Below are 24,111 nucleotides of genomic sequence, written 5' to 3' on the forward strand. Positions count from 1 at the left end.
CAATAAAGTTCTAGCCAGAGCAATCAGGCAAGACAAAGAAATAAAAGGCATTCAAATAGGAAAAGAAGTCAAACTATCTCTCTTCTTCGCTGATGATCTAGAAAAGGCTCCACCAAAAGTCTCCTGGAACTGACAGGGGATTTCAGGAAAGTTTCAGGATACAAAATCAATGTACAAAAATCAGTAGTATTTCCATACACCAATAATGTTCAAGCTGAGAGCCAAATCAAGCATGCAATCCCATTTATAATAGCTGCAAAAAAAATAAATAAAGGAAATAATCTAATCAAGGAGGTGAAAGATTTGTATAAAGAGAACTACAAAACATTGCTGAAAGAAATCACAGATGACACAAATGGAAAAACATTCCATGTTCATGGATTAGAAGAATCAATATTATTAAAATAGCGATACTGCCCAAAGCAATCTACAGATTCAACACTATTTCTATGAAGCTACCAATATCGTTTTCCACCAAACTAGAACAAAATTCTAAAATTCATATAAAACCAAAAAGAGCCCAAATAGCCAAAGCCATCCTAAGCAAAAAGAAAAAAGCCAGAGGCATCATATTATCTGACCTCAAACCATACTATGAATCTACAGTAGCCAAAACAGCATGGTACTGGTACAAAAACAGACACATAGACAAATGAAACAGAACGGAGAAGACAGAAGTAAAGTCGTACACCTACAGCCATCTGATCTTCGGCAAAGTTAACAGAAATAAGCAATGGGGAAAGGAATTCCTATTCAATAAATGGTGCTGGGATAGTTGGTTCGCTGTATGCAGAAGAATGTAACTGGACTCCTACCTTTTACCATATACAAAAATTAACTCAAGATGGATTAAAGATTTAAATGAAAGACCTCAAACTTAAAGAATCCTACTAGAAAACCTAGGAAATATCATTCTGGACATTGACCTTGGGAAAGAAAATTGCAGAAGAAATTGCAACAAAAACAAAAATTGACAAGTGGAATCTAATTAAACTGAAGAGCTTCTGTAGAGCTCTTCAATTCAAGAAACTATCAACGGAGTAAACAGACAACCTATGGAATGGGACAAAATAATTGTAAACTATCATCTGACTAAGGGCTAAAATCCATAATCTATAAGGAATTTAAACAATCGAAGAAGCAAAAAACAAATAACCCCATTAAAAAATGGGTAAAGGACATGAACAGACACTTCTCAAAAGAAGGCATACAAGTGGCCCACAAACATATTAAAACATGCTCAACATCACTAATCATCAGAGAGATGCCAATCCAAACCACAATGAGATACCATCTCATACCAGTCAGAAGGGCTATGATTAAAAAGTCAGAAAACAACAGATGCTAATGAGGCTGCAAAGAAAAGGAAACACTTATGCCCTGTTGGTGGGAATGTAAATTAGTTCAGTCACTATGGAAAACAATATGGAAATTTCTCAAAGAACTTACAACAGAACTACCATTTGACCCAGCAATCCCATTATTGGGTATATATCCAAAAGAAAATAAATTATTCTACTAAAAAGAGTGATGCACTCGTATGTTCGTGGCACCACTATTCGCAATAGCAAAGACACGAAACCAACTTAAGTGCCCATCGATGGTGGACTTGATAAAGAAAATGTGATACACATACATCATAGAATACTATGCAGCTATGAGAAGAAGCAAAATCATGTTGTTTGCAGCAACATGGATGGAGCTGGAGGCCATTATCCTAAGTGAAATAACACAGGAACAGAAAACCAAACACTACATGTTCTCACTTATAAGTGGGAATTAAACAATGGGTACTCATGTACATAAAGATGGCAACACTAGACACTGGAGACAGTGGGACAGATGGAGGGGAGGAATAGAGGGGACAAAAGTTGGAAAACTATTGGATAGTATGTTCAGTACTTGTATGATGGGATAAATTATACCCCAAACTTCAGTATCTCTCAATATACCCAGGAAACAAGTGTGCACATGTACTCTCTTAATTTAAAATAAAAGTTGAAGTCATAAAATAAATAAAATAGCTACCTTCTTGCTAACCTCCTTCACCCTCTGTGTTTCAAAGCAATTGCCTGCATTGAAGCCCAGTTTTTCTCTCTCTTTTTTCAAAGCTTGGTTGTCTCAGTCTTTGAAGATAAATGAGAAATATGATTAAAATACTGAAAATGAAATTCTGATGCTTAGTGAAATAACTGTGAATTTCACTTGGCTGGAACACTGCAAATCCCCAGAGACATGAATAAAAATATCCCATTTGATGTTCTTTCCTAGACCAGAAGCCCTAGATCCACATTCCCAGAGCACAAATTTGAAAACAAAAGGATATTTACAGGGTTCCTCACCCATCTTCCTGGCCAGGGCCAAGACTGTCTGGAAACGCCCATCTGATGGGAAGAGACAGCCTATAGGGACCAATGGTACAACTTCTGGTTGGCTCGAGGCCAGAAGGTGGGCGTGGGCAGCTGTGCCCCTTGGCTGCCATCATGTTCATGAGCCCTGTTGTCCCTGGGAGAGAGTGTCCCAGCCTCAGAATCTAGGTACCCAGGTTCTCGAATCAGCTCTTCCTTCCAGTTGCTATGTGACATGCACAGTTCACGTCAGTGAACTTGTCACCCTGTCCCCTGCAGAGCTGCTCCTCCTCCTTCACAGCTCCCTGTCTTAGCATCTGGTACCACTATTCTGTCTGGCTGATGTGCCAGACGCCTGGGAGTTATTCTCGACTCTTCTCTGGCACACCACATCCCATCACCACTAGCCTCACTCAACCTCATCCGCCTCTCTCCATCCACACTGCCATTACTCTGACCCAACTCATAACTGGACCAGTCAACCCCTTCAGTCCTGGCTGGGATCCAATTCTTTCTCCATGCTGCAGCCCAAAAGCCTTCTTGAAGCACTTGTCATGTCCTCAATCATGTCCCATTGCTTTGGGGTACAAACAAGCCTTCACAGGTACACACTGCCCATCAAGGTGTGTGAAAGGTGGTCCTAAGGCTGGACCCAGGCCACAGGAGGTAGGTTTTTTGTTTTTTAAAGGTCAGTTTCCAATATTTACAAATTATGAAATATGACAAATCCGGATTTGTAATATCTCTTGAAACTCAGAAAATCTGTCATCTCTAGGCCAGTGTCTGTGATGGAAACAGTAGGGGCTGCCCTTGTCCCCCAGGCAGCCACAGGTCCAGGGAACCCCTCACCTTGCCCATCCTTCCCTGTGCTCATTTACAGCATAGGTGTGGCCCTCCTGCCCACAGATCTGCCTGACCAGTGCCCTCTCCCTCTCCCTTTCCCTCTCCCCCTTCTCCTCCCTCTCCCTCTCACTCTCCCCCTCCCTCTCCCTCTCCCTTTCTCTCTCCCCGTCCCCCTCCTTCTCTCTCTCCCTCTCCCTCTCCCTTTCCCTCTCCCTCTCCCTCTCTCTCTCCCCCTCCCCCTCCTTCTCTCTCTCCCTCTCCCTCTCCCTGCTCCTGTCATCTGAGTTTTTCTGCCTCTGAACAAATGCCAGGGCCTTCCCCCATACTCTTACCTCTGCTGGAACGCCCCACCCCCATTTTCTCTCTCTTCGTACAGTCCCACCCAGATAAATCCTACTTGTCCTCAAGCCATGAGTTTAGATGTCACTGCTGCAGGGAAACCACCCCCGATGCCCTACCAGAGGTCAGTGCCTATTTTCCTATCACCTGTGGCCACTGGTCAATCACTCTCCTGTGAGCTCCCAAGGGCAGGGCTAGCCTGATGACCTGACCACTCTACCACCAGCAGCCAACCCAATACCTGGCACACAAGAGGAGCTTTCTAAACATTTGTTGAATGACTGGATAAACTTGACGCCTCTGGGTTATTGTGCATACAAGTAAGATGCCATCAACTGGCAGGACAAGACGCGGAAGCAAACGGAAATCAGTGTGGGAGAGGTAGAGGTGCACGGTGTCCTGGAATATGCTGAACAGTCACTATTTGACAGCGATGTTTTCTCAGAGGAAGTCAAGCTTCAGTGGGGCTTGGGAATTTGGGACTTGCAACCATGCCTCCTACTGAAGACGACACTGGTTAGAGAGGTGAGTTGACCTGCCCAAGGTCACACAGTCCTTGCAGTCTGAGCAACATTAAGATGTGGGCTGTGCCTGACATGCTCAAAGCTGCAGCTCCAGCATCAACTCAATGTTTAACAAATGTGGTGAATGAATAAATAAAGGATGAAGACAGAGGTTGAAGAAAGACCTTAAGGACTCAAGCAGCAGAAAGAACTTGGTATTGATTTATAAACAAAGAGGAATTTGGAAATGATCCCCAAAGAGAAAAGCTTAGCTCTACTGAGGCAAATATTTATTTGCTTTTTTACTCCTAAAGGACAATAGCACTCTTCATTAACTTTTAAATGTATTTTTGTTTAGGGAGCTGAGGCTGTTATCTTGTTTTTAATTGTCAACACGAGGTGGTTATTTTGAGAATTTTAAAATATCTTTAAAAACAAAAAGCAAAAGAGTCTCTTTAGTTTGGAACCTCACTTAGGTAGAGAGACTGTTTCTAACACATGCAATTAATTATAGAAATCGTCACGCATACGACAACTGCAGATGTAAAATGTGAGTTGTTTCTGTTTTTGCAAAAGAAGAAACTAAAGTTATAGCCATAATAACCCAGAATGGTAATAATAAAAGATCAGAAGCAGATGCCTCTGAGGTGACCTCGACTGGCTGAAATATAAAAAGTCACTTCTAATACCACAGAAAAGTATACTTAAGAATGGTCAAAATGGTAAATTTTATGTGGATTTTACTACAATAAAAAATGTTCAAAACATTGAAAATTTGTTTGAAAAATGTAATGCAATGATTCCTCCACTTATAAAACCTTCCACTGAATGTGAAAGGAGCTGGCCGTAGAGTCAGTGAGGCTCAGCAGCTGGGACAGAAAGGACCCCGTGGGCAGAACTAGCCCCTTCTCTCCAGAGCTCGCACATTCCCAGAAACACCAGTGTGATCCGTCCTTGGCTGTATGAGACACTCCCCATACGTGGCTTTGAAAGTACACAGACCCAGGTTCTGGTTTCAGCACCAATATGTCCTTGTTCATGAGAGCTCTGTCCCTTACCTCTCTCTGCTTGCGTCCACGGCTGCAAATCTGAGCTACTCACAAAGCAGCTGTCAGGATTTGAGCAGCATAACAAACGAGCCTTTTATATAACTGCTCTAGGACTTGCGAATTCGTTATGTTTGCCCCCTGCTGCTAGAATTCAGCTCCACAGGGAGCTGTTTGTCTGTTTGTGCACTGTTCATACCTAGAACAGTCTGGCATGCAGTGGGCATTCGACCATCATTAGTGGTTTAATCTCTGCCCGCCCTCCTGCCCTGCTGTGTGAGTGGGAAGGGAGCGCCCCTGCATACCTGTAAGGCATCCCTTGGGAGGAATCCTAGCAAGTCCAGTGGCCTCTGCTTCCACCATGGTCTTGAACACACCCATTCCTCTTTATCCCCATGTCCACCACCTCAGTCGCAGCTGCATCCTTCCCTTACCATGTGTACCAATAGCAGCAGCCTTCTGCCTCTCTCCTCCCCACCCTTCCCACTCTAGTCTACACTCACCGCCTCCACCCCAGAGCCACCTTCTAACACTGATCTGGCCATGTCACCCTCCAGCTCCAGTGTCGCCCAGGGCTTCCTATTCCCCCAGGGCGAAGTCTGTGGTGGCTCAGTGAACAGACCTTCATCTCTCACCCTCCCCATGCTTGTTCTCTCCTCAGCCCCAAAGCTGTCTGAGTTCTCTCCCAGGGCTGTGCCCCATCTTGAGCCTTTTCTTTACTGATTTCCTTTCTCTGGTATATCCTCTCTCCCAATCCCCATTATCACCTGCCTAACTCCTGCTTACCCTTCAGGAGTCCATTTAGAGGCCACCTCTTCTGAAAAGCCTTCCTTGATTTTACCCCACCCCATTCAACCTGAGTGAAGTGTTTCTTTTCTCCCTGCCAAGGCCACACAGCAAGTAGATCATTGAACTGGGATTCAAATTCAGGCCCACCTTCTCCCAAAACAGCAAGCCAAAACCAGAAGACTCTACTTACTTATTTATTCAAGAAAAAAGAGACTCAAGAATGAGGTAGAGCTAAGTTAACATCTTGAAAACATGCCCAAAATATATTAAATGAAAACACGAGGTTGTAGATCAATGTATATGGCATAATTCCATCAAAACCACAATAAACTATATATGTTTATATAGGTTTTAAAGAACAGAAGATGCCTAAACACAAATTGAGCTATTAATGATAATTATTGGGTGGGTGAACTTAAACATTCTATAAGGTTTCAATTTGTTATGTATTCTTTATGTCCTTAAAAAAAATTAAACTCAAAGGAACTCCACAACTTTTCTCCAATAATAAGGAAGAGGCTTGAACACCAGGAATTGCCATATACAGGGACCAGCTTTTGGAGAAAAGGCTCCTTCCTGCAGTGGTAACACGAGATGAGGGCAGATGCGGTTGACCAGGGAGCCACACTCACCTTTCCCAGGAGCTCGGGCAGGCCCAGCAGCTCCCAGTGAACACGCCAATGCAGATAAAGATGGCAGTTACCTGCCCCAGAGAGCCACGGATCTTCTTGGGTGAGATCTCACTGAGGTACATGGGGAGCACACTGAGGGTGATGCCTGTAGAAGAAGCATAGCAGCAGTTAGAGAGGTGTCTTCCTGAGGGAGCCGCACTCTGGTTACAGTACCTCTCTTGGCTCTGCTTTGCCCTGGACATTAAATAGCACTGTAGCCACAGCATCTTTCCCAGCACTTTGCACAAATTGCCAAAGCTTTCCCATGTAAGGGATTTATAATTTAATCCCTAAAGTATGACTGGAGGTGCATTTCAGAGGACAGAACACAGCCGATGGTGTTGGTGGAGGTGATGGTATTGACAGTGATAATGATGGTGATGGTGATAACGGTGGTGGTGGTGGTGGTGATGGTCATGATGGTGATGATAATGATGGTAGTGGTGATGGTAGTAATGGTGATGGTGGTGGTGGTAGTGATGGTCATGATGGTGATGATAATGATGGTAGTAGTGGTGATAGTAGTAATGGTGATGGTGGTGGTGGTAGTGATGGTCATGATGGTGATGATGGTAATGTGGTGGTGATGATTGTGATGATGGCTGTGGCACTGATGATGATGGTGATAATGGTGGTAGTAATGATGGTCATGATGGTGATGGTGGTGGTGATGATGATGATGGTAATGCTGACAGTGGTAGCAATAGTGATGATGATGGCGATGGTGATGATGATGGTAGTGATGGTGGTGGTGGTAGTGATGGTGATGGTGACGGTGATGGTGGTGGTGGTAGTGATAGTCATGATGGTGATGATGGTGGTGATGATTCTGATGATGGTTGTGGCAATGATGATGATGGTGATAATGGTGGTAGTAATGACTGTCATGATGGTGATGATGGTGATGGTGGTGATGACGATGATGGTAATGTTGATGGTGGTAGCAATAGTGATGATGATGGCGATGGTGATGATGATGGTAGTGATGGTAGTGGTGGTGATGGTGATGGTAATGATGGTGATGGTGGTGGTGCTGATGGTGATGATGGTTGTAGCAATGATGATGGTGATTGTGGTGGTAGTAGTAATGGTGATGATAGTGATGGTGGTGATATTGATGGTGTGGTGGTGGTGGTAATAGTGATGCAATGATGGTGATGGTGGTGATAGTGGTCACAATGATAATAGCCAATACACACAGTGGCTACCAAGTAACAGGAATCCTTCTCATCTATTTATATGTATTAACATATTTACTTTTAACAATAGTCTTCTGAATTAAATATACTGTTACTATTTCTCTTCTAAAGATGAGTAAACTGAGGCACAGAGAAGTTGAGAAACTTGCCTAAATCACCAAGTCATGTCTAGAGATGTTTAAAAAAATTATTTTGCCCAACAGAGCCCCAGTGGGCCTCTGATCTTAGAACTTGAACTTTTCCCGCCAGCTAACATTGCCTCTTGTCATAAATTAAGGGACTCAGTTATGGCAGATGCTATTACACTCATTTTATAAAAATAGGTCACCCACATATAATCTAATGATGTTTGAGATAAATTTACATGTTCAGAGGCTTATGATAGGTATTTTGAATAAAAACTAACAGTTATAAAGATGTTTTACAAAGTGCTTACTACACACACAGTGGGCCTGTAAGTAAAAATTATATAAGGACTCGTCAACTTAAAAAAAACAAACCTTGCTTTCCCCCATACCTGAGCAGGGCTATTCTTAAGCCACGTTATAGGCCTATAAATGACTACATTGCACTTATCCCAGGCAGATTCATTGCTTGTTTAGAGCACAGACTGCATAATCTGGAGTCACAAGGCCTCTTGGGCCAAATCCCTGCAACTTACAAGCTGTGGGAACTTGGGTGGGGTTGTGAGTTTCTCTCAGCTTCCACAAGATGGGGATAAGTATTGAGCCTAGCTTCAGAGGATCTCTGTGAGAGTTGAGATATGCTCAGTTACCTATTCATTGTAAAATACTGTACAAATTAGCATTATTAGCACCTATTACTACCATCTAATTTTTCACCAGGTTGTGAGGGCATCAAAAATATCTTTCCTATCTCAGTTTTCCAATGTCTCTAGTACAGTTCCCGACACAGTTTAGGCACCAATCAATGTGCTTCAAGTTGAACTGAGTTCACTCCAGTTGCTAGCATTCAGGAAGGACTTTCCCGAAAATTAGTGAAGGGAATGCACACCCCAATTTACAAACTGGGAATCTCATTCATTGCCTCTTAGCCCAGGATACTGTTTCTGGTTTACCACTCAAAACAAACATGCTTAAGAAGCAAAGAGATGGAAATTATTTGTCACAACATAGACCAGATGATGCTTGAACTTTTATCCAAAACACATATATTGGGAGCATATGGCCTCATGGAGTAATTGGCTGGCCACCAAACAATTTAGTCTATTATTCTTCGCAAGCAGGGCAATAGAGGGAAAACTGTGCTACACTGGACTCAAGTCCCACAGCCCTGGTTTCCTCACAGGGGGATCTCAATCAAGTCACTTCATCTCTTTTACTCTCAGCTCACTTATTTGCAAAATACAGTGATGACTATTTCTGCTGTAATGAGAATAAAATGACTGCATGTAAGGCACTGGGCTCACGTGTGGTCACTTGATAACACTTCAAAACCTGTTCTTTATCCTGATGCTCCTTCCCCCACCAAGGGGATAATAATCATTATCTCACAAAACATAGTAAGGAAATGAGGGAGCTGTAGCACAGCGGCAGTGTCGTCAGTGGCGGAGGCATGGAGCTAACTTCTCTGCCTTTTCTGTAAAGCTAGGGTGGCAGCAGCATCTCCTTCACATGGTGCTACGCGCCTACGGAACACATGTCAAATGCCTTGCAGAGTGCGCAGCTTAGATTCAGCTGTCAATAAATGGTGACGAATTGTTCTTATTTGTTCATTGTGAGATGACACGGAAGGGGAGATACTAGTGGCTAAAGCAGCAGTGAACGAGGAGGTGGGCTGCGTGAAAAGTCCGCCATCGGGTGACCAGCTCACCCCGGTTTGCCCAGTACCACCCAGAAACCCCCTCAGTCCTGGACAAACCAGGATGGTTGGTCATCCTAGGCCCATGATGCTGTACCAAGCATCCCTACCCGTGAGCAGCCTCTTCTGACCTCTGAGCCCATCTTCTGCCGCTCTCCTCCCCAGGAGTCCTGGATGTGGAGTTCACTGAACACTCCAGGCTCATTCTGATCATAGGATGTTGGCTTCTGCTCTTCTGTTTGTCTGGAACTCTCTGTTTTCAGAGCTCCACAGCTTCTTAACCTTCCAGTCTCCATTCAGTGTCACCCCTTATAGTGAGTTGCATGGTATCCTTCCAAAAGATATGCTGAGGCTCTAAATCCTGTTACTTGTGAATGTAGCCTTATTTGGAAATAGGGTTTTTGCGGATGTAATCAAGTTAAGATGAGGTCATACTGGAGTAGGATGGCCCCTAAATTCAATACTTTTCATTCTTATAAGAAGGCCATGTGAAGACACAGACACAGACATGAGAGAAGGCCATGTGATGAGGAGACAGAGACTGGACTGATGCAACAATTAGCCAGGAAATGCCAGGATTTCTGGCCACCACCTGAAGGTAGAAGAGAGGCCTGGAACAGATTGTCCACAGAAGCCCTCAAAAGCAATTGATCCTGCTGATCTTGGACTTCTCCTAAAGTAGCAGACGTGGGCTTGTCCACTAGCGAGCTCCTAATTCAGAAGACGTGACCTTGCGCCCCTGGGCATGTCGACAGCACTGGGAAGGCCATGGCAGGGACATGTCCAGTGCAATCTTCCACAAACACAAAGTAGTAGTACAGTCTCCTATTTTAACTTTATTATGTACATGAATTTTGCTTCCAACACCATTTGGTATCATGTTTGTACTGATGTAAAAAATAATATGTTTTTTTTTCTCTAAACCTTCTAGATGAAGAACACTCCAGGAAGATGTCCTGTTGTCCTACTATGGTTCCAAATACTCCGGGAGACCCTGGCTGGATCAGCAAGTCTTAGAGCCTTCTATCATCTCAAAATCCTTCAGGTTTATCACTTGGCTTTAAATTCTTTTTTTTGTTTGTTTGTTTTTGTTTTTTGTTTTTTGAGATGGGGTTTCACTCTTGTTGCCCAGGCTGGAGTGCAATGGCGCGATCTCGGCTTACCACCACAATTTCCACCTCCCGGGTTCAAGTGATTCTCCTGCCTAAGCCTCCCGAGTAGCTGGGATTACAGGCATGCACCACCACACCCAGCTAATTTTTGTATTTTTAGTAGAGATGGGGTTTCTCCATGTTGGTCAGCTGGTCTCGAACTCCCGACCTCAGGTGATCCGCCCGCCTTGGCCTCCCAAAGTGCTGGGATTACAGGCGTGAGCCACCACGCCCGGCCTGGCTTTAAATTCTTTATTACAAACAGATCAGCCAGTTCAGGTAATGGCAGCAATATTCCTTTCTTTCTGACCAATTGTCTCACCTTAAGTGCCCTCGAGTTCCTCTCTCTGCTCTGAGAGGGTTGATGAGAATACATGACATGAAGTCTCCAAGTCCTGTCGTGACTCCAGGCCACGTGCCGCAAGTCAGAAAGACCCCAGTTTTTTCTTTCCTCTTTGTTCTTCTTTCTTTCCTGCTTCTTTTTGAAAAGCTCATAGGAAAAAGGGTCTAAAAGACATTTGTTCTATGTCTGTGGTTTTGTAAAAGGGCCATCTTGGAATGCAGCTTATTTTTAGTTAAGGAAATTCAGAGATCAATTAGTTATATGTTCGAAGGGTCAACTCCCCAGATTAGTCAAAGCAACAAGAAAGGGGATAATGGATAAAATATAGAACTGCCAAATTGAGAGAATCTCACTTGCCTCCACTAGGAAAGGACTTCCCAGGTGATCCACTGCAACCTCATTCAGCCTTTCTCCAAAGTAGTCTGGGCCTTTGAAACCCAAATCCTAGATCTGTACTTTATTAATTAAGAAAACAAATAACAACAATGACAACAATACCATTAGCATTCCTGAAGTGGGGCGCTAAGTGCCTGGAACTACACTAAATACCGCACATACATAGTAGATCATTTTATTTATTTATTTATTTATTTATTTTTGAGACAGAGTTTTGCTCTTGTTGCCCAGACTGGAGTGCAATGGGCGATCTCAGCTCACTGCAACCTCCATCTCCTGGGTTCAAGTGGTTCTCCCACCTCAGCCTCCCGAGTAGCTGGGATTACAGGTATGTGCCACCATGCCCAGCTAGTTTTGCATTTTCAGTAGAGACAGGGTTTCTCCATGTTGGTCAGGCTGCTCTCAAACTTCTGACCTCAGGTGATCCACCCGCCTCGGCCTCCCAAAGTGCTGGGATTACAGGTGTAAGCCACTGCGCCTGGCCCATTTAATTTTCACATCACCCAACCAGGGAGGCCTTACTATTAAGTTGCCATGCCAGGTGGGAAAGAGGCCAAGACTGTGAGGTTAATGGTTGCTGCGGTGGTCCCTGATTTGTATCCCCTCCCTGGATCCACATCCTTGGGGAGTCAGTCCTCTCTGACATTCATTCTGCACCTGTCCATGGGACTTGCTTGGGCCAAAGGGACATCAAGGGACATCAGGAAATGTGCATGCAAAGTGCTTACACATTGGGACTTTCTCCTTTGGCTGCTACTGGCAGCCCACGAACTTTATGCGAGGCAACCCAGGCCCCCCTGGCCCAGGGTGGGAAGCCAAGAAATGAGCTGGCTCACTGACAGCCCCTGAGACCAGGCCACCTGCTAACACCCCAACACAGGCGTGAGACTATCCCAGGTTATCCAGTCACTGACCAACCTGAAGCCATCACAGACACATGAGAAGGCCCAACAAAGATTGGCAGAGCTGGCCCAGAGCAGAACAGCCCAGCCCACCCACAGAAGTGAAAGCACAGTAAAATGGTTATTATTTCAAGCCACTACATTTTGTTTTTTGTTTTGTTTCATTTTGTTTTGCTTTTAAGAGACAGGGTTTCGCTCTGTTGCCAAGGTTAAAATGCAGCGGTGCCATCATGGCTTAAGTTTTCGGGTTTTTCAATGCAGCAAACCTAACCTATACAGATAAATTAATGAAATTAATGGAAGCAAGTGAGAGCATTCAGGCAGTCTGACTCCCCAGTCTTCACCTTTAACTACTTTCCCGCTCCAGCTTTCTGAGCATTAGTGCCCGCATTTGTAAAATGAACATGAAAAAAACAGTCTTTCATTACAGGAGGAGATCAAAAAAGATGAAAAACATGAACACGGTTGGTCAATTACAAAACATTACATAGATACCAGCCATTATTCTTACGGATAAACTCTCAATAGCCATCTCCCTTCTACTTGAATAGAAGGCATCTATTAAAGTAGAATAGACTAATGAATAGACAGATGATCGAGGAGTCATTTCATCATGAGTTTGGACTATCAGAGAGTCCTAGATTATTCCCCTCCAGCAGGGCAACAAAGGGAAGTGAAACCTCCTCTTCCCAACCTTACTTCCAGGCCCCCACTCTCCTGCCCACCTCTCCCTGAGACATTTTTGTTGTTCATCTCACTCAGCTGAACAACCCGGTACCCTCAGCTGTTAAGACATCGACAAGGAAGGGAATTAGCCTTTAAGAAGCTCATGCTAGGTTCCAGGCAGTATATACATGTGTGTGTGTGTTGGGGGGTGTGTGTGTGTGTGTGTGTGTGTGTGTGTGTGAGAGAGAGAGAGAGAGAGTTTCCATTCAGCCTTATTATAGCCTTTCAAAGAAGGTATTATTACCTCCATTTTCCAAATGGGAAAACCAAGGCTCAGAGCCATTAAGTAACTTGTACAAATCAGAAATTGGCAGGCAGCAGAACTGAGATCCAAACTCAGAGATTTCTAATCCTAAGGCTTGCAATCTTTCCACAAATGCCTAAAAGTGACACTTTATGGATTTGCCTATTTAGAAAGAGAGCAGAGTTTGTCTGACAATATATCTTGTCTCCTACTCTCACTCCCATAGCCAGGATCTGTCCCCTTCTCCCTAGCTCCCCGCCCAGCCCAGTCCCTTCCCCTGAACAGGTGGCTCCTCTGATTCCACTCCTGGCTTCCCCTCACACTTCCTTATTGGAACAAACCAGTCCATGTCACATTCCTCTCAACCCTCCCTGCACACTTGGCACAGGCCCACAGTCCTCACCGTGGCCTACAAGGTCTTGTGTGATCTGGCTCCAGCTCCTCTTTGGCCTCATCAGCACCCACGCATCTCCTTGCTCTTTCTGAGACGTGCCATGCCTCCTTCCGCCTCTGGGACATCATACACTTCTCTCTGCTGGGAACAGTTCTCACACTTGGCTCCTCTGGTCTCCGCTCATATTTCCTCCTCTGAGCAGTCTTCCCTGATTGGCCTTTCTAAAACAGCCCTCACCACCCTCCTGCCCTGCTTTGTTTTCTTCCTAGGACCTGCTACTATCTACCTTATGTATCTGTCTGCCCACTAGAATGTAAGCTCCATTCTGTCCCTGTCCAGGGACAGGGTCTTGTTAATCATTGTGTCTCCATCCTACAGTGTGCCAGACCTTGCAGGTGCTCCACAAATGCTTGGTGAGTAAATGAAACAACGAATGAGTCAGAGGCCCAGAGAAGAAACACCATCCTCACAAAAGCCCCCTGAAAACCACAGATAACCTTGGAATATGAACGTTATGATGAAGGTGACCAAGCGGAAGGCATGACATGCTGAAGACCATCCAGGTCTTTGGGGGTAGACTGCAGACCCTGCCCAGCATTCCTCAATTAGGGGCTAGAGCATCATGAATGGGATGGTTCATCCCATAGGACTGTCCCACTTTATGCAGAGTTCCAGCATCCTTGGTCCCTGCCAACTCAATACCAGCAGAGAGCCCCAGTCATGTGACAGCCCCAAACACCTCTCACATTTGGGACACCCCCAAGGAGTATGTTACTGTTCTCTCCCCATCATGGTGAACTCTCACCTCCATCTATGCCCATGATGAAGCGTCCCAGGATGAGCATTTCAAAGGCTCCTGCCTGGAGTGAGCAGGCCATCAGCAATGCAGCAGAAATTGCAAACCCATTATTAGCCAGCAAAGTGTGCTTCCTGGAAAGAAAGGAGAGATCTGATGAAGACGTCTCACCATGAGGCATGTCACTGAACTGTCCATCCCAGGAGCAGGAGCCAGGCCCTTCTGAAGGGTGAGCAGAGTAACACTCAAGCACAGTGTGGGGAGCACTGGCCTTGCCACCTTTGGCTGTGTGACCTTGAGCAAGGAACGTCATCCCCCTGGGTTCAGCTCTAGGGTCTACTAGGTCACTTCCAAAGGCACCATCAGCCTTGACATCTACGAATTCCCTGTGGTAGTATTTTATGGCATTAATTCTAGGACTATCATTTAACATTTCTGAAGTCAATGGTCATCTTATAATTCATGAGTCAGGGTCCAGGCAGGAAAATGGAAACCACTCGAGGTACTTTAGTGGAGATAATTTAACATACGGAATTGGTTAAGCAGATATTGGAGAACGGAGATGTCAAAAAGGAAGACCTCTAAAGAAGGGATGTTTCCCATGTGGTGCTGACACCTCAGGGGCCTGGAGGAGGGCCCCAAAGACCTCTGAGAGTGGGCACTGTCCACTGGACTCTTTCCTCTGAGGAGCAATATGATTCTGGTTCTGGAAATGGACAAAAGTTGGAAGCTGGAATCAATTGCCAATGTCATCACTGGGACTGGCAGGAAATTCAGAAAAACCTGAAAAAGCAAGTCTCTTCTCTCTCCTCTAGTGCCCCTACTGGCAAAGGACAAATGGGGGTGCAGGTCCCAGCCCTAGCATCAGAGAGAGAGCGAACCCAGAAGGGTAAGTGTGGAGCCGGGAGACAACAGCTTGACAAGCAGCATAGCATTCTACAACTTTAGTTGGCTCCCTCCCTCCCTCCCTCCCTCTCTTCCTTATTTCCTTTCCTTTCCAGTGACTCATAAAATAACAATACTCTTTAGACCCAATGGCATCTTAGATTTGATGAACTACAGTACTAAGTGCATGACTGGACTAATCCTCTCAAAGAAGATCAGGGAAATTTCCATGGCAATAATTATTATTAACAACTCTGTGTCAGGACTGCCATCACTGTTTTACAAACACATGCCTAAGACCTCATGGCTCAAATACCTGACTTGTTGGAAGTCTGGGGACCTGGATTCCTGCACCAGCTCTATCCTTCAGGAGCTAGGAGACTTTGAACTTCATTGCTCTGTGTTTTCTTTTCCTCACTTTTGCAAAATGATCCTAAAAGCCCACATTTATTGAATTCTTGCTATAGGATAGACCCTGTTTTAAGTACTTTCCATGAGTAGTTCATTTAATCCTTAAAATGACCCAAAGAGATAGGTACTCTTATAATCTTTATTTTATAAACAAGTTAACTAGGTTGCTGGCAAGCTAGAAACTTGCTTTATTTTTAATTTTTATTTTTGAGACAGAGTCTCGCTCTACCGCCCAGGCTGGAGTGCATTGGCACAATCTCTGCTCACTGCAGCTTCCACTTCCCGGGTTCAAGCGATTCTCCTGCCTCAGCTTCCCGAGTAGCTGGGATTATAGGTATGCACCACCATACCCAGCTAATTTTTGTATTTTTAGTAGAGACAGGGTTTCACCATGTTGGCCAAGATGGTCTCAAACTTCTGATCTCAGGTGATCTGCCCACCTCAGCCTCCCAAAGTGCTGGGATTACAGGTGTGAGCCACCACGCCCGGCCTAGAAACTTGTTTTAGGTCATGTAGTCAGTGAGTCAAGGAGTTGGGGAAATAATAAGCCCTTTACAGCTTATTTTTTTCCTATAGACTCAATGAGTTAGCAGATATTAAATTGTTTTGTAAATTGTGGGAAGCTAGGAACTTGATAGGGGTCCTTTTAAAAATTACTTTTAGGAGTTAAATCTCTTGACTTGTAGTCCACAGCCCTATCCACTCTTTCTGATTTGTTTCAAACTTTCCACTAATTTTTATTCTCTTTCTAGATCTTCCTGGAGAATTCCATGGTCAATGACTTTTGTAGCTCAATGACGATAGTACAAAGCTTGTTCACTGTAGTAGCCCGTGGTTGAGACAACCCAAGTGTCCATGAATAAAGGACTATTTAAATAAATTATGATACATCATATGGTGGGACATGATGCAGACATTAAAACAGAGGCAGCTTTCCATATTCTGATATGGAAAGATCTCTAAGATATACCAAGTACAAAGAGTAAGGTACAGAACTTTTTGTAAAATATGCAACAATTTATGTAAAAAAGTATCTGTGTGTGTGCATCTCTGTGTGTCTCTGTGTGTGTAGATTAGACACAAACCTTGGAAAAGACATACAAAAAACGGGTAACACCAGTTGCCTCCAAGGAGGGGAGCAGAATGGCTGGAGAACAGAAATGGAAAGGAAACCCTTCACTTTATATTCAGTTGATCCCTTTGAAAGTTCAGCCACAGGAATGTATTAATTATTCAAAAAGAAATATAATTTTGCTTTTAAAGAATCCATTTAAATGGACCTCATGGTAGAAAATAGAAAGTCATTGACTTGGCAGACACTTAAAACCTCCATTCAAGATGCAGGTCCCTGATTCTGTGAGCAAGGTCACAAGCTCTGGGTGCAATCAAGATGAGCCTGAAGGTATTCGTTTCTGTTGGTGGAACCTCCACACACAGCAGCTACACACGACACTGCTCAGAGTTCCTGGCTCTCCCTGTGGGCCTCTAAGGAACCTCCAGTTTCCTTATGGAGAAAGTGGGGCAGTGGGTGAGAGGAGGGGTGGGAGATAAGGCTTTGGAGTGGGGAACCCGGGCTGAAAGCGTGTTCTCCAGCTCAGTCAGCAAACAGTGAGGGTCAGACACTGGTATTCTGCTGGGAAAGGGAGTCATTCCTGTTCTCACCTCATGGACTTTACAGTCTAATTAGGAACACAGGCATCAAATACATTGTCCCACAAAAGCTTATTAAAAAGCAATCCTGACTTGTAGAAGTAAAGGCATCGAGGCTACGGGCGTGTACACCTGGGACCTGTGCGTCTCCTGCCTGCTTGTTCTCTAGTATCTGCTCTGTTTCCAAGGGAACTGCTCTCCCTGAATCCCCTGCCTTCTGGCTTCATAGGAGGAATTCCTGGTAGGATTGGCCACTCTTGGTAGGGTTCTGGCTTCCTGGGGGCTGGGGTGTTGACCAAGGAGAGGCCTTCATGGAGGACTGGGACGGGGAAAAGCAAGCTGCCCCACTCCCACCCTCTGTGACCATCGCAGGTGCAGCTCCTCTGTGGCTCCAGCCTTCTCTCTGTGGTCCCTGCCCCCTGCCCCTCCACCACGTGACCCTAGCTTTGGGCCCCAGAAATGCTGCCTCTCTCTTTGACCTTCCATCCAAGGGCAGAAGCATCCTGACTGCAAAACCTTTTTTTCTTTTTTAATTTCTCAGGACAAGCCAAAATATTCTCTCTGTAGCTCCCATCTATGGGCCTGTGGGTCTCGGTTCTACCAGTTGAGGCCTCACAGGGCAAATCTTCACTGGTGTAGGTTCTGGGGTAAGAAAAGTTTGTGATAAGACCGTCCAGATAGGTCAGGCAGGAGAGGAATGCAGTGGCCGGATTCTGAGGGTTCTTGGAGGTTGGGCAAAATGATGTGTTCATTAATCTGTAGACAGCGAGAATAAAGGGCTGGCGAGAAATCAGAACTCGACCCCCTAATCCCGTACACCTTCTCCACTGCCCTGCGACAGGCAGATTGGACATTGGATACTCAGATAATATTACTGATGATCTTAAGAGTACTGTGAGCCCCTCTGGGGCACCCTCAAGCCTGACTGCTTACTAGATTCACTAAACTAAACACAAATATCTAGATTCTCGGACCCACCCCTTAAGACTTGTGCTCCCTAGGACAGACTCAGTGTGAGACCTCTGGAATAGTGCAAGAAAGCTGACAGCTGTTACAGAGGCTGTATCCTTTAATCTTAGACACCTGTATCTGTCAATGTTAATGATCAATTCACAGAGCGGGTGGCAAAGGCTGTTGTCAGCTGAGGACGATCTCCTCCAGCCACCCCAAACTCACCTGCCCACCTGCGCCTGGGTGAGCTCTCCCTGCTCTGATCCAGGGCGTGCCAGTCTCCTCCCACATCAGATTTCACCTCCTCCTTCCCAGGCAGCCTCCACCCCAGTAAAGAATTCCTTCCAGCCAGGTGAAGTGGCTCACACCTGCAATCCCAGCGCTTTGAGAGAGCAAGGTGAGAGGGTCGCTTGACCCAGGAGTTTGAGACCAGCCTGGGCAACATAGTGAGAGCTTGTCTCTACAAAAAGAAAAAAAAAAAAGAAAAGAAAAGAAAAGAAAAAGAAAAATTATCTGGATGTGGTGAAGCACCCCTGTAATCCCAGATACTTGGGAGGCTGAGGTGGGAGGATTGCTTGAGCCTGGGAGGTCAAGACTACAGTGAGCCATGATTGCATCACTGCACTCCAGCCTAGGTGACAGAATGAGACCCTGTCTCAAAAGAAAAAAAAATTCTTCCCTCTCAACTCATTCACCCCTGCACAAACACATCTCAGTACACATCTCAGCACTGTCTCTCCTGGCCCTCATCCTCACAGCTACTGGCCCTTGCCTCTGTTCCTCTCCAAGTGAGACTCCTCGACAAACGTGGCCCCAGCTGTGTCCTGTCCTCACCCCCACGTGAATTAGTTGTTCCTACCACTCCATTGAGACTGCCTTTCTGAAGGCCATCAACATCTGCCTTGACAAATCCAGCGGCCAATTCTGCCTTTCCCTTGTACAGCCTCTCAGCAGCATGTGATATGTGGGCCACTCCCTCTCTGTTGAAACCTGGTCTTCTCTGGACATCTGCAGCCCCACTCTCCCCTGTTTTCCCCCTCCCAGCCTCTCCTTCTGTGTTTAGGCTGATTTGTCCTCACCCCTCAACCTTGGGTGTCCCAGAGCTCCAGCTCATCTCTCCAGTCACTTTTCCATCTATATGCCCTCCCTGGGTAGTTTCATCCAGTCGCTTTGTCTCAGATGATGACAATTCCCACCTATGTCCCTGACCTGGATGGACTCTCCTCTCAACTCCAGACTCACATATTTAACTGCCTCCTGGAATTCCCACTTGGAGGCCTAGGAGGTTTCTCAAAACAAGCACGTCCAAAACAGAACTCTTGGATCCCCACTACTAACCAGCCCCTGCAACGTGCACCAAACTCTTCTTTCCACAGCCCTCCCATCTGAGTAAATGAAGCCTCTGTCTTCTAAGTGGCCTAGGCCAAAAGTCTGGGAATAATATTTAAATCTTTTATTTTCTCAACAACCCATATCCAATCCATCACTGAGTGCTAGCTGCACTACTTCGAAAACAGATCCCAAATCAAACCACTTCTCCCATCTCCAGTCCCCCAGTGTGGCTGTGATCCAGCCACCATCAGCTCATTCATTACCAGTCACACCACTCTTGCCAACTCCAAACTCATCAGCCTTTTCACTGCCCTCTGGGTGCACAAGGCTGGCTCCTGACTCATGGCCCTTGTCCCTGCCATCCATCCCCTCTTCTCGTGACATCACGGTCTTATCTCACCAGGGTTTTAGCTCACATGTCACCTCCTGACACTGTCTGATGGCTGCTACCAACTGCAGAGCCCCTTTCCCTCAATCCTGTCACTCCATCTTCTCTGTTGCTCCTGGACTGCAGGGGGCAAGTGTGAAAGCAGGGGGACCAGCTGGGGAGCTACCACAACAGCTTAGTCAACCACTGGTAACGATTTGGACCAGGCTGGGAGCAATGCGCGTAGTGATAAGTGGTCAGATCCTAGCATATTTTGAAGACTGAGTTGGTGGGATTTGCTGATGGACTGGATAGAGGTGGATAGGCATAGAGGAGCCAAGGATGCCTCCAAAGGCTTTGGTCTGAACCCTTGCTTTGGACATGATGGTGTATTTTGTGCTAATGTTAAAATTGCATGAAAGGTTGTGAGAATGTTAAAATTACATGAAAGTCTGACTTGAAACATGTGCAAATGGGACTGCACACTCTCTGGGCTAGTTTATCATATTAATATATTCCTTCCCAAAATAACCCTCAGTCTGACAGCATTGCAGTGAGGATGGAAATGTGTGCAAATTCTTTGCAAAGCTGACTCACTGGGCTTCAGAGCAGGACTTTAATCATTGTTTCCATTTGTTTCCTGTGGATGGACAGCAACAGAAACAAGGGAGATCAATTCTGAAAGCAGAACTCCAGTGCCCCCAGAACTCCACCTGGGATGCCTGATTCATTGTTTTTAGCTTCTCCAATGGTGTAGAATCTTCCCAATGAAACCCAGAAAGTCATCAGCTCTCAAGGGGAAAAAGAGACCAAATACAAGGAAGAACGGTAGGGTGATGAGGAGATTGGAGGGCATGTCCCTTGAGAAGTGTCAAAGGGGCTGGAGACATTTCGCCTGGACAAGAGAAGGCCAGAGAAAGCATGAGAGCCACCTTCCTCCATGCCATGCTTTAACTTGGTGCAGAGCACCAGGACGGATTAGGGGAAGACACAGGGAATTCTACTTCAGTTTGAATTTGGAAAGTGCTTTTCATTAAGCCCTAGTAGACCAGAGAACCTATGGAAATAATGGCTTTCTCCACAGACCCTTCCAATAAATCTTCAGCCTGACTGGGCCTATAAGCCAAGATCATGCCTTGTTTCCACATCCCTCACCCTCCTCGTGTCCATCCATTCCTGCGTACCCAGCTTGAATTCCTTGGCTCATCCCTTTAAACATTGATATGCCCATCCACCCCCTTTCATTACATATGCCTGGCAAAAACCCAGCTGGTTAAATCTCTGTCTACCGGGCATCTACAAAGCTCAGGTTGGCTGTAGAAAAACCTACGACTGTGTTGTCCTGTCTCACCTGAAATTCATGACCACCAACCTCAAGAAGCTTTAAGGCTCCCCTGAGTCTACATATTCCCAGTCCATCCAGCACCCTTCTCTCCTAGAGGACTATTTCATATGTCTTCTCTCTCTCTTCAAATCCCCTATTTATCATTCTCAGCTGATGACCATGCTTTCTTTTTCACTGAGAACACAGAGGCAATCCCAAGAGACCCTTCCCACATGCCCTCTGCTTGTATTTCTGCACCTGCATCTGTGCCCAGACACCTGCCTTCCCTTGTTTTCCAGCCCTGGTGCAAACCATGTCCTCTCTCACCTGGGCTATTGCAAACTTCTCCCAACCAGGCTCTGAGATCCCCTGATAACAGCACACCCTTCCAAATGCAAGTCAGATCAGTTCTTTAAAAGTTCCAGTGACTTCCCATTTTGCTCAGAGGAAGAGTCTCAACCCTGGCCCGCAAAGTCCTCAGGATCTGACTCCAAATATCCCATGTAGCTTCCTATGATTATCTCTACACTGACCTCCACTCTCATCTTCAAAGAAGTGGAGCCTCTTTCTGCCCCTGGGCCTTTGCACCTGCTGCCTTCTCTGCTTGGAGAGCTATTTCCCAGGGTTGGGCATGGCTCACTCCCGTGCTTCCTTCAGTGCTCCCTGCACAAGTCAGCATTTTAGAGACCCTTTTGAACAAAGTGGTGAGCTCTTCGCCCTCCCCAGCATCTTCTGACCTCTTTGGGCTGCTCTGTTTTCTGCATTGGTACTTGTCACAGGCCGAATGGCACAGTCCACATGCTTGTCACTTGGCTGTGCTCCCTGCTTGGCTGCATGCTTCAGGAGGACAGGGACTTTGGCAGCTTTGCTCATGCCTGAGTGCTTGGCGTATAGAAAGCACTCAACAGATACGTGGTGAGTAAATAAATGGATGAGGGAACGGAAAGCGTGCAAGCATACAAGGATGCTCAGATGTAAGCAAGGATGGCCACACTGGGGAGTTGTGGGAGAAAAATTCAAGCATCGAGCATTCTCCACCCATCCTTCCATTTATCCAACCAACGTCTACTGCTTGCCTGCTGCACACAAGCTGCTGTGTTGGGAGCTAGGGGCCATAAATACACATGGTTCTTACGTCGAAGAGCTCCCTTATCAGGCAAGAGACAGGAACATAATGAGTACAACCCAAAATGCCAAGTGACATAACACAGGGAACCGAAAGTCCTGTGTGAGCTCAGAGAAGGCCAGTATTTGGTTCTGGTAGATGTGTGCTAGGCAGTGGGGGACAGGGGTGAAGATTTCTTATGATTTCTATCCCTGCTTTCCCGGCTCATGCATCTGTAATACCAAAGGGGTTGTGTCCATAATAAAACAAATCGGTGATGCAGGGACAGCTTGTACCATTGAAGCCTCATGTTTTGGATGTGTTGACGCTTTGTTTTACACTCTGGAACCCTGCCTTCCCGAAGTCTTCTGGTCTTATCTATCATGCCCAGGCTTTCTCCTTATGTCCCATCATGAACCCGTTTCCTTCTTCCAGAGTTCTTGCCATTCTCACTATGCTAGTCAAGTCTTCTAAGGCTGGGAGAAGCAGGGTTGAGGATCAGGTTTCCCAGCTGGCTGGTATCTACCTATCCCCTCAGGGATTTCCCCAGCTCAATGAATGCTGGCTTCTAAAGGCTCAGGGTTGACTCTTCTCCAGAAGATTGACATTGGCTCCGAAGGTGGATCCCCCTCTCCCGGGGCTTCCTGCAGCGAGTGACAGATGAGTGGTAGGGGCGGATGCAGCCCCCTTACTTCAAGTTGGGTGACTCTGTGTTGTGATTATATCCCAGAACTCCCCCAGATGAGGCTAAACTTGACCGGGGAGTGCAGCCTTGCCTGGCTCCTTCCCCTGTTGCTTTCTGCTTTCCTCACCTTAAAGATTACTCCTGAAGAGCCCTTCCTCCACAAGCCATGTGCACATCCCAACCCCTGTCTCAGGCTCTGCTTCTGGGCAATTGACTTTCTGAGACAATTACAGCCTGAAAGTCATGGACTGAACTGTGTTCCTGCCCCCTGGTTGAGAACCCTTGAACGCATGTAACCTCGCTCAGGCCAAGGAGATTCATGCCTGGGACTTTAATTACAATGATCGGAAGGAGAATTTCCACCAAACTGGGGCCACCTTGCACCTCCACAGGAGAGAATACCTGACAATGAAGCCAACACAAAGCAAGCTAAATTTAGAGGTGGAGAAAGAGACAGATTTGGATGTTTTTAAGGCTCGCCTGTTAAAGCCCTAACCCCTAATGTGACTGCATTTGGGGACAGGGCCTTTAAAGAGGCAATTAAGCTAAAATGAGGTCATAAGGAAGCCACCCTAATGTGGGATGACTGGTGTCCTTATAAGAAGAGGAAGGGACACCAGGGATGCACACACACAGGGAGCACACAGCGAGAAAGCAGCCATCTGCAAGCCAAGGAGAGAGGCCTCGGGAGGAAAAGACTTGCCGACACTTTGATCTTGGCCTTCCAGCCTCCAGAACTGTGAGAAAATGAATGTTGTTGAAGCCACTCCATCTGTGTATTCTGACACGGCAGCCTGGGCTAACCAATGCAGGCTTGCCACATGCACTGCAGGCTCCTCCAGCAGGCACCTAGAGAGACACAGTTATTTTCTACTACTATAAAATAAAGA

General features: G+C 45.9%; 1 protein-coding gene across 1 annotated transcript in view; it reads right to left on the reverse strand.

The window, feature by feature from the left end:
- The window catches only part of SLC2A9 (solute carrier family 2 member 9), a 197,713-nt gene that overhangs the window by 139,838 nt on the left and 33,764 nt on the right, over positions 1-24,111 (reverse strand). Inside the window, 3 exon segments of the mRNA XM_065544614.2 lie at positions 6,501-6,532; positions 6,535-6,645; positions 14,521-14,645. Of these exon segments, the coding sequence (XP_065400686.1) occupies positions 6,501-6,532; positions 6,535-6,645; positions 14,521-14,645 (268 nt within the window).

Source organism: Macaca fascicularis, chromosome 5 (genome assembly GCF_037993035.2).
Source record: "Macaca fascicularis isolate 582-1 chromosome 5, T2T-MFA8v1.1".
Lineage (NCBI taxonomy): Eukaryota > Metazoa > Chordata > Mammalia > Primates > Cercopithecidae > Macaca > Macaca fascicularis.